The 12,240-nt window shown below is 35.8% G+C and overlaps 1 protein-coding gene across 1 annotated transcript; it reads right to left on the bottom strand.

The window, feature by feature from the left end:
• Positions 1–9,457: 9,457 nt before the first annotated feature.
• On the bottom strand, positions 9,458–11,125 carry LOC131329950 (receptor like protein 29). The gene has a single exon (XM_058363394.1). It carries the CDS (start codon positions 10,985–10,987, stop codon positions 9,575–9,577), a length of 1,413 nt encoding a protein of 470 aa, XP_058219377.1. The 5' UTR covers positions 10,988–11,125; the 3' UTR covers positions 9,458–9,574.
• Positions 11,126–12,240: the final 1,115 nt, after the last annotated feature.

Below are 12,240 nucleotides of genomic sequence, written 5' to 3'. Positions count from 1 at the left end.
GATAGGTACATGATTGTTTGTATTATTGTGTGAATAGTCATGATTGAGTGAACATTACTCCCAAGGAATAGACCCCTTGGCTTTCGTTTGATCTTGCTTGTTCTCCTTCCCTCAAAAGGAAGGTACAGTTATTCTCTTCGACAGTCGCAGCAAAAGTTCCTGATTTCCTACCCCTTCATGTGACCTTATTGATTGATCAGTAGTTGGGCAAGAGTAATGCTTTTCTTTTTCTTCTCCAAAATTTGGCTTTCAATTGCTCAAGCTTTTAGGTAGCTGCTAGCTAGGATGCAAATGAGCCGAGTTGAACTTTGTCGAGCTCGAGCTCGGTTTATTTATTAAATGAGTCAAAAACTTGAACTCAAACTTTAACGAGTCGAGCTTAGTCATTTATTAAATGAGTTTTGTTAATCAAGTCGAGTTTCCATTAACGAGTCGAATTTTTTTTCGAGTTCAACTCGTTTACTAAACAAGCTTTTTTTAGCTTCAATCTTTTGGTTTGCAACATTTAATAGCAGATGATAATTATAAGGACTCGTTTCTTTGGAAATTTCGGATTGATCGTAGATGTAATTACCCCGTGGGTCTCAGAAATTCAATGAGTGGTTTTTCGAAGTAAGATGAGATAAATGGAACACTAGTCTATATCCGACTGTTGCACAGAGTATAATTATCGTCGGAGATTTCATATTTCCTCCAGCAAAATAGCACTAAGGTGACTCTCTTTTTTTCCGGTCAACCATGTTTTGTTTTGGGATTCTCTCTCTGCATACGATATTTTTTAATAAATTTTCTTCCAATTATTATTCTTATTTCTCTATCTCTCTCTCTCTCTCCACTCATTATTCAAAATTCCAAAACGAACATGATTTCTACTAATATTTATGATTTATATGAAGACAAAATTAAAAAAGGCATGTCGCAATTCTCCCCAGAACAAACACAAATATTATTTTATCATCAATATTCATATGCTTTGGTATATATCTCAATGAATTCAATATCTCATGCTAATCCCATGACTCTTATATCACCTCTGCTTATTACCGGGCAAACAAATGAGCCATAATATGAACGGATTTCATAGCAAGTGGAGTAGTAGCTAAGTACGCATCATGTGTTCACACGGATTTGACTAGAGTTCAACATCTCATTTCCTATAATTAACAATATCGACTTTCCTTACCCAAAAAAAACAATGTCAAACTTTTGACGAGTCGAAAAAAAAAAAAAACCCTAAACTTGTGCGACGTGGTTCAGATATAGATGCAATGCCCGCTTGCTTCCATTTCCCATGATGGTGGGTCCGTGGGTGGGTGGATAGAAAATCTGCTCTTCCCCATATGTTCATCGATTTAAATGTGGGGAGCCTACGCAATGGTAAGATCATTAATGTCGTGGCTCATAACAACGAATATAGAATCAATGCTTGGGCACTTGGATTTCATAGTGCATAAGTTCAGCATTTATATTTCCGTAGCACCAAAAAACCAACAAGAAGCATTTACTGTCACACTCCGCCTCGCAAACGGCACCAAAAGTGAGCCTGAGTCAGTACGACCACGTGGCATTCCATACAGAAGACCAAACCACACCTCACAACCTGTCAGAAATAAATACCTAGCGGAAGACTTATCACCTTAATAAAAAAATGAATCAACGTATTGACCAACCAACTATGATATCGCACAACCAAAAAATAACATATGCATTATAGTACTTTAAAAATTCTATACTTCAACACATCCACTGACGACTTACTTACAACTTGAATAAACTAACTTCTTCATCAACCACCTACAACAAACTCGACTATCCACAACGTGCAAGGCTAACCTCAAATAGAACACCAACCATTGACTAAACTTAATTACAACCTATACAATTTAAAAGCTTTAACTATCCTTAGCTACAACTCTTTACAAATTAAGTTCTGCACCAACTAAGATACTCCACAATAACATAACCAAAATCCCACTTGACGCTAGCAAAATGCCTCAACACGACGGCTGGTAGTGGACCCACTCTAAGCAACCTGCTGCCTAGCAAACCAAAAAGGAAAGCCAGAGTATGTGAGATATAGAAATGCTCAACATAATATATACCACAATACCCGAATGAATATCAACCAGAATGCACATCACCAACGTAACTGAAATACTTGAATGTATACAACAGTTATAACCAACATATCCACCCAACTGAGCAATAATAATCAATGCACAACAATATGAATGTAGTCACATCATATGCACTGGCACGTCTGTCACATCCCATGTACCCAGGTATTGTATCCCGCACACCATATTCTCATTTACCGTTAATTAGACGGTACGGCCCACAACATGGTGTGACTCACTCCACAATTCTTAAACGGGTACAATCAACACACCACAACATGCATATCAATAACTAAATATCGGTTAGCATGATATATAACCTCCAAGCATACATATCATCATGCATGCATATCAACAGCTAAATCATCTGTTAACATGATATACACTCACCACTATAGCAATATCTCATAAAAAAAAATCATATTGAAAGCTAACTTCGATTAGCAAGATATACACTCACCATCACAACAATATTTCATAAAAGATAACTATATCGAAAGCTAACTACGATTAGCAAGATATATACTCACCACCACAACAATATTATATTGAAGAAAACCATATCAAATACACTTACCTTTGTATCGACCTAGGTATGCCAAACTTACGGTTTCGGAACCTCCCCAATTGACTGGCTTGTAACCTAGTCACAAGCTAACCATATCAGTTTATTGAACACTTAAACATTACCACCAACTCTTGAAAATAATCTATAACACTAAAAATAGGTTAACGATGCTTAACGCATACAAGCATGTCCATTTTAAAGGTTTATAAGTGTTCCTAAACAAACATAACACTCAAACACCACATCACCCCTACATTTGGTTTGAAATCTACAACCAGCATGTCGTATTCTGCCTATAACTTCTTATAGGGTTAAAACTAGATTATGAAACCACCATCATTAGAAAGTACATCTTTGGTACATGAATTTTAATATAAAATATGTTAAAAACGGAGTCCGAACGATAAAATTATGCTCGTCCAAAGTTACACAAAAATTTGTCCAAAATCACAGATTTTGCACGTTTATCAACTTCAAATCAAAAACTGATTTAACCCGGTATAAACTAAGCTACAACCTTCACATATTCCGAAAGATATACGAGTCTAGTTTCAGAATCAATAACCCTTGCGCCAACCCGATATCCGATCTAAAAGATATGACCATTTTTTCAAAATGTGTCAGTGCAGCAAATACAAAACTCAGCAGAGACACAGCCACTTGTAAAATCCGCCAAACTTAGAATATGTATCTAATAAATCCCAAATTTAGTACACACCATTATCACTCACCAATGTTCATTCCTGATTTTTCTTAGATTTTTCACAATAAATAAACCTAGTCAAAATCACCTCCAAACTCAAAAATTCTGTGCAGCGAAACACAATTTTCAGCAGAACAGTCTGTGTTCGAAAATTCATTAAAAATCAAATACTTAATACTTTTTAATAATTCTAACGCCAAAACATCATCAACTTATCAATCTCTCAGACTCATAAGGACCCATAATCAGGAGAATCGCTTAACTATAAAAAAAATTGATAAAAGACGCAGCTCTGTAAACTGTCTGCTAAAAAATAGGATTCTGACCACAGTTAAGTTTATGATTTTTATCTTTTTCTACACCTCTTGAAAAATTATGAAAATTTAACACCGTATGCTAGACACACTAATACCTTCAATAATTTCTTAAAGAACAGACCAGAGTCTCTGACCTTCTCTTCTTTCTCTTTTGCCGCCTCTCTCTCTCTCTACATAGAAACAAGATACGTATGGAGAAAGATAAATATCCCCAAGATATTTTGTTATATAGGGGCACAAGAAAATTTATCAAATGCAAACGGAACAACGTCCTAACTTATACTCCAATCACAAATCACACATAGGATCCTCGCAAGTTCTATTATTTACGATTTAAACTCCTAAAACACATAGTTCAATTAAAAGTAATTGAAATACCAAAATATTCGAGGCGGATATTACAACTACTATATATTATTGATTCGCTAATCTACAAGTTGTAAAGTCTTACGGACTTTTTGTTTTGTCCTTATTTAAATTTTTTTCGCATCGGTTAATTTTGTGTGAAACTTTTATATATTATAATTGATTCGTCTCGACGAGAAGAAATGACGACCTCAATGAGAAACTGATCAAAGCATCGAACCATCGGAGCAAATCGGAGCCTAGCAGACAAGCTTCAACTTTATTCCTACCACGTACCCAAACTGCTGACAAACTGCTGAACACTGACCAACTGCCACAAAACCGCGAGCAGCTCCAACCAGCACGACCACCACTGGCCGCCACAACCACCTCTCGCCTCGGTGCAGTATTCCGAGATATGAAATAAGCAAGTTTCTCTCACCATATAATCACACTTGGAGAATTAAACATGTTCACAACTTTTTTCCTCAAACTGGAAGAGAAGATCAATCACATGGTATTAATGAAAAATACAAAGAATGAGATATTATAATATTAACTATGTGATAGTCCGCAACAGTTAAAACTAAACTCAAGAAACAACCCCCGAGGTAAAAGAAGCAGTATATGAACAACGCATTCTTAATGCACATTTGGTTCATTGTCGTAAAGTATACAATACATGCCCATTAAAAGTGCATGTATTCAGTAATTTTTATTCTAAAACTCGTAACCTTGGAGCAATAGAATTCGTAACATTTTTCTTATGATTCATAACATTTTGGTGCATCTCGTAACTTTTCAGCGCTAAAAAATCATAACTTTTCAGCAATAGAATTCGTAACGTATAGAATTCATAACATTTTCAATAAGATCATAACATTTTTGTGCATCTCGTAACTTTTATACTAAAATCATAACTTTTCAGCAATATGATTCTTAATATTTCCTCTGCGAATCATATAGTATAACATTTTTTGGGTGCATATGATACATACCCAAATAAAATGAGTATATCGATCGTAGCATTTCTCACATTTCTATGTACTTTCGTATATATTAGTAGATTTTTTAACCTTAATCACGACATTCCAACATTGTTGGTAGCACGTGCAATCGCTATTCTCATATGATGGTAGAAGTATGATAGTGGTAGCAGTGAAAAAGGACAAAATGGGAAAATTAAATGGAAGATACTTTTGAGAGCAAAATTGCAAGGGAAGCTGGCAAAACTATACTGTTTAACAATGAAAAAGCAAACTATAGAGGGCTTTACAATTCATAACAACTCCAACTCAATATTTTATTTCTTCCTCTGTGTGTTAAAAAACTCACTCAAAATCTCAAACTTCATCACTTTCTTTTCAAAATTCAAATTATCATATTCTTATTTTTATAAATAAGTACTCAAGATTGGTCTTATTTTAAAGATAATGTAAATATCTTTTAATTAGTACCAATTTTATAAAAGATAAATGTACCAAACTAGTTTAATGATTAAAATGATATATGAAAATGATGAATAGTGAAATAGAGGAGATTCTTCATAAATTTTTGGTACTCCAAATATGGAGGATGGAAATCAATCCTCCAAAATGGAGATAAGAATAGAGGATGAGTTGAAATGTATAAATCCTCCAAAATTGAGGAATGGAGGGAGATTTGGAGTTATGAAGCATGGGTTTTGAGTTAGGCCCCGTTCTGGCTACTAACTAAAATAAGTATTTTTCTGAATTAAATATGATGTATTGTGAGAGAATGATCTATCTCATGAAATTGAAAATAATTAAGTACTTAAAAAAATACTCCATCTGTCCTCATTTTTTAGTCCATTTTAGAAGTTCGTGCCACTTTTCAACTGATTATATCTTGCAATACATAATTTTTAGATGATTTTGAAAATATCATTTAAAAGAGCTTGTTGAACTCTATCAAATAATATCCTTATTGCATATAAATAGTATAAACAATTAAAAGTTATAATTAATTTTTTATCCGATTAGAATAGGACGAGAGCCAAAAGAATATAGGGACAAAAAGAGTAAAACCTTAGGGGAACACCGGAACGGGTTTTAAGTTCTTATTTTTTAAGAAAATAATTTCAAGCTTAAAAATTATAGGCTTATTGAAATATAAAAATAGATTTTGTTTGAAAGATCTCAATGAAATCTTTTATACGATACAAAAAAAATTTAAATTTATTTTTTAATTACATTATTTTTAAATTTAAAAACGTGAAATATACTGTTCATTTTTAAAAAAAAATTTCTCTCAGTTTTTGGTTTCAAGCTAGTGTCCTTGCAGTCAGTACCGTGGAGGTCTGGTCTTGTCTTAACCCCCCCCCCCCACTTCTTTTTCCTTTCGATCGACTCCTACTTTTGAATTTCAATTGTTTCGTATGATTATACAGTACCCCACTAGAACAAAATCGCGCCTTTGCTGCACGCTGCGATACAATTGTTGTCATGACCTCGGTACAAATTAAAATGCGTGTTGGGAGTGAGAATAGGAGCGTGAGCGTTGAATTATCTTTTGAAAATAATTGACGATACAAAAATTTGCAAGATTGAAGACTGAGAGAGCGGGGACGTAGAGTGAAAATGGAAAAAGGGTGCAAAGGATCCTATGCTTGAACGCAAACTCTGGACGTTCTTGCTATGAGGAATAGTTTTTTTTTTTTTTTTTTTTTGGGGGGGGGGGGGGGGGGGTTGAGGGGGTTGTTTCCCTTCAATCTTGAGGTTAAATTTTTTACATTGTCGGTATAAATATTTATTTTCTTCAAATCAATTACTCCTATATTACGCCATATCGTCATGTTTTATTGATTGAGACTAGGGATAACAATCGGACCCGTCTTGCCCCATTCGGGGCAGGTTTTTCAACTTATTTTCGGGCATAGAATTGGGGTTGAGGTTAAAATTCCAAAATCTGACTGGGTTCGAGGTGGAAGTATCCCGTCCTGAACCCACCCCGAAATACCTATCCCGATATTAATTACCCACCCCGACATATATTTATATATATATAATTATACTTTTATCCTAATTTAATTATCATTATACTTAAAATGTAACATTTTTACCCTAATAGTATTATTATCATTATACTAAAAAAATCTTATTCTTAACTTTATATTTTCACCATTATACTAAACTACCACTTTTTTCATAATTATTTTCTTTTATTTTGCTTTTAGATTACCAAATTTTTTTAATTTCTTACGGTGCAGGGCAGGACGGGTAAACCGTTCTCCCATCGAGGCGGGAATGGGAATACCCAAAAAATACCCAATTAGGGTTGGGGCCTTGTAATAATTTTCGGGTGGGGTCGGGGTCGGGGTACGTAAAAATTTGCTCCACCCCGTTGTCATTCCTAATTGGGACCACTGTTTTGTAACGTAGTACAATGTAATTGATTTAAGAGAAACAAATATTTACACCAAGCGATGTAAAAAATTTATTATTCTCTTCAATCTTATACTACGGCTCCGTTCCGAAACCGAAAATAAATTCTTATTTTTAAAAAGGTAATTTCAAGCTCAAAAATTATGGGTTTATTGAAATCTAAAAATATGCATTATAAATCCTGTTTGGAAAATCTCGATGAAATCTTTTATACGATGCAAAAAAAAATTAAAAAATTATTTTTCATTTATTTTATTTTTGAGTTTGAAAATATAAAATAAATTAAAATTTTTTTTGAAAGGTTTCTGAAACGGGCCTACCTCCAAAAGCAACTACACCTGGAGATGCTAACACTATTCCCTATTCACGAGTTACAGTTGTCCAGTGGCTCCATTTTCAGACTTGCTCATACGTAGACCCTACCTAAACGTACGAAGACACAAAGTAGACCCTACCTAAACGTACGAAGACACAAAGTTTGGAGAAATTTTTGGGTGCCGGTGGGGTGTCTGCAATCTGGACAGTTCAAACGTGTTTTGAATGATTCGAATTTTAGAAAAAAACAGAGGAGATAGAGTGGTGAGGAAAGGAGAGAGTGAGGGAGTAAATTTGGGCTGTTGAATCTCTGTTTGAACCGTTCGGATCACCGATGGATACTGCTGCGAGGTACTTGCTTGAAACCCAAAAACTTCTCCAAAGTTTAGACCCTCATCGGGCCACAGAACTGTCAAATCAAATCAAATACTCACGTGTCCTTAATTGCTTCCATTAATGGATGATCACATAGAGAAGAGTGCTGCTAATGTACCGACGAGATTCCCACTGAAATTGAAATTGTACCTACAGTCGATCAAGCATCCTACATATATCGAATGTCGTTGATTCTTGCGCTAGCCTCCTCGGTTTTTTTCTTTAGAATTTTTGGACGGCTTGGATCGGCTGTTTGGTGACCGGAGACGGCACTTCGTAGCCGTCGGTACAATTTCGGTAGGAATCTCGTCAGTACCATTAGACTTTTCGCATAAAGAATGAGTAATTTTTGTACTCCTCAATTGTTAATGGCTGTCCGAAGGAGAGTGCGAAAATCAACTCCATATTAATTATTGGACTCTTCTTAAAAATGCGGTACTAACAATTTGATGAGCGCAAAAAACACTCTTCTCGCATAAAAAACACTCTCCTCGCATAAAATGCATCAAGCAGTATGATAAATAGATCCATCACTTCAATCATAAAGATGAGTCTCTGCATGCACTCAATATGGTGGAACCGTGGAATTAAAGTAGCTCAGCTACTACTGCTACTCCCGAATCAGTTTTTTTTTTCTTTTGAACAAGTACTCCCCAATCAGGTTGAACATCTCCTAATATTTGGGCCTGGAATGGTTTTTTGGTATTTTTTCAGTTTTTGTAAATTTCTTTTAATTTTTTTTGTCGTCATTTTTTAGATTAATCTTTCATCTTAATGAAAAAATCAAAAACTGTATAAAATATATGAACAGAATTTGAAAAAAAGTATAAAACAACATTAATAAATTTGTCTTTGTGAAATTTTTTTTTTTTGGTCTTCGATTTTTTAATTTTTAGACTCCCTCATTGTGATAATTTTAAGTTGAATGTAGCTATCATGTAAAGTAAAATCCTGAATTTTACTAACATGATATTTGTGGAGTTTGAACTAAAGTAACTTATTTTATCAAATAATAATTAATTCTGATTGTTAGTGATTTTTTTCTTAAAAACTTTTGCTGACAAAAATATTTGAGTTTTCAAACTCGTCCGGGCAAGAAAAATTTAAAAACTATGAACTGAACTTGAAAACAAATTAGAAAATATTAAATAATTCAAAATATCGTTTTTGAATTAGTTTTGTCTTTAATAATTTTTTTTTAAAAAATTCAGTTATAATTCTTTACTTTCTAACTTTCTTCAATCGGGATGAATTATAAAAAAATTGAGCAGAAAAAAAAAAGAAAGAAAGAAAAAAATAAATTCAACAAATAATTCAGTCCAAACTACACTATGCAAAATTTAAGATCAATGAACAGAAAACGGCCGAGAAAATACAGTAGGAGTAATAACCCATCACAGTGGAAACATAATAAAATAGAGAGATCTAATTCACACTGATGATCTGAGCAAATGTTGAAGTGCCATAAAGCCTAAAGCACCAAAAATCAGAAATGATCTGAGCAATCCACATGGAGCCTCAGACTTCTTTACTGGATGAATCAGAGAGCCAGTCCTGTTCTTTCCACAAACAGTAATTCCAAACTTCACAATCTCCGCTTCAGATGGGCTCAAACACAGCCCTGGATTTCCACTCAGGTCCAAATTTGCTCCTAGCCTGTTCAGAAAACTTGAGTTGAAAGGAACAACACCACCCAAGAAGTTTCTGCTCAAATTCAGGTGATACATGTGCGGAAGGCCCCCGAAACCAGCCGGGATTTCGCCCGTTAATCGGTTGTTTTGCAGTGACAGTGTGCTTAAATTCTTGAGCTGGGAAAATGCTGGTGGGATTGTGCCTGAATACCCAGAATTTGCAAGCCTTAGCTCTTGCAACTTCTGCAGCTGACCAAATTCTGCTGGCAAAGATACAAACATTGGGTTATCATCCATTATGAAGTACTGCAAACCCTGCAATTTTTCAAACCCTTTTGGGAAATTTCCTTTCAATCTATTGTTGCTCAGAGCCAAAAAGAAGAGAGAATTTAGCCTCTCAATGCTCTCAGGGATTCCACCAAACAGAGAGTTTGAGCTCAAATCCAGCTTCTGAAGCATACCCAGTTGGCCTATTGTGCTTGGGATTGCTCCTGATAATGAATTATAGCTCAAATCAAGTCCCACCAGATTTCTGAGGCTTCCCACTTGATTTGGTATGGTGCCTGTGAGCAAATTGTAGCTGAGATCAAGGTGAACCAAGGAGCTTAAAGCAAAAACCTCGACCGGAATTTGCCCGGAAAGGCGGTTCTGTGACAATGTGAGGATCTGGAGGGATTTTAATGAGGAGATTTGAGGTGGGATTGAGCCAATTAGTGCTGAATTTGATCTGAAACTGAGTTGTTGAAGTGAAGAGGAGACAACAACTCTGTTTCCTGAAACAGAGAGGGTGGTTTTTGTGTGAGTGAAGCAGTGAAAGATGAACAGGGATTGAAGGAAGGGGAGGTCAAAGAGCTGTGAAGGGAGCATGGCTGTGGCTTTACAAGTTGGGTTTGGTGGTGTGCCAAAATCAAGCCTAGTCACATGGAGGTGGCTGTCATTTCCTGGCTTGCACTCTATCCCAGGCCAGGATAAGCCTGTTCGGCAAGGGTTGGGGTAGGATAGTCTCCAGTTCTTGTCAGAGGAAATGGTTTCCATGATCTTGAAAAGGGTTTCGAGTTCAGATGGATTCATGGTGTTTGGGTGGAGATTCTTGTTGTTGGGTTGTTGGTGGTTGTTGTTTGGATGATGCTCATTGGTGAAGAGAGAAGGGAGGGGAGGGAGTGATAGGAGTAAGAGGAGAAGGGGGAGAGAGAGACGGGAGGAACAGTGCATTTTGTTTGAGGGGTTTGGGTGGTCTGATGACTGTGATTATCAGTTTGCCTGGTAGCAGTTTGGGTGGTTTGAGATGTAAGCTTCATGTGTGAGGAAGAGAGAGAGAGAGAGAGAGAATGGAGGATGGATGTGATTGATATGATGTGGGGTCACGCATTGAGTGAGGAATTTGAAGCCAAGGTCAGGTCAAAAAAATTTTTGAATCTGAGATCATGGAGAGAAGGACAGGGAGAGCTGTAAAAAGAACCGAGCAATTTGCAAAGAGTCATTCTACAACCACACTCAACTACACATTCATACTCATAATAAAGGTAGAGCCTGCACACACTACGCATTTAGTGTGTGTGGGCCTCACCTTTATTGTGAGTATGAGTGTGTATTTGGGTGTATGACTGAGTGTGATGTTAAAAAATTTGATTTGCAAAGAGTCATTTTACAACCACACCCAACTACACACCCAAATACGCAAATTCGGCTCGACTTGTTTAGTAAACAAGTTGAGTTCGAGTTTAAATTTTTGACTAATTTAATAAACGAGTCAATTCGGGCTCAAACTTGACAAAGCTCGGCTCAACTCATTAATAGTCCTTAAGAGGATATGTTACTTTCTAGTAGACATAGTTGGACAAATTATTAAGAACTCCTGAAGCACTGTTTCGTGATTGTGATTTAGGAGCACTGAATTACTCTTAAATAATGAAGAGGACAAGTATAGTAGAAGAGATGTACACCGCTAGATTGTCTGACTGATAAAGTTTTGGGTGGATAAGAAAGAAAAATGGATAAGTGATGGAAACGTTATGATAGGTGATTAGCTAAAAAAGAGGATTAACTTGTATTTGGTTTGAGTAATTGATAAGGGTGGATACGAGTATGTGGATACCAATGGATGATAGTATATGAATTTACTTCATTGTCATCGTTAAATAATTACATTGAAAATACAACAAAAGTTTGAGGATCAATTTGGTCTTTTTTCCCGCCCAGATAAGTTTATCTAAGGGTGGGGGGTGGGATTAGCTAAGGTCTCTCCAAGGGTATAAGCTCTCCCTCTCCTTTATTCCCTTTCTTCTCCCCCGGCCAAACACCATCTTCCTTCTCCCCCTTCCTTTCTTATCCCTCTTCTAACACCCCAGCAAACAGGCCCTTAGGACCTGATTGGATGTAGGATGAGTTTTGAGGGTATAATTTATGAAGGAAATAAGATAATAAAGGGTATTATTTATGAAGGGTGAACCCATATTAATGTGATT

The sequence above is a fragment of the Rhododendron vialii genome, chromosome 6a (assembly GCF_030253575.1).
Source record: "Rhododendron vialii isolate Sample 1 chromosome 6a, ASM3025357v1".
Taxonomy (NCBI): Eukaryota; Viridiplantae; Streptophyta; class Magnoliopsida; order Ericales; family Ericaceae; genus Rhododendron; species Rhododendron vialii.
This window is presented reverse-complemented; position numbering and strand designations above follow the sequence as displayed.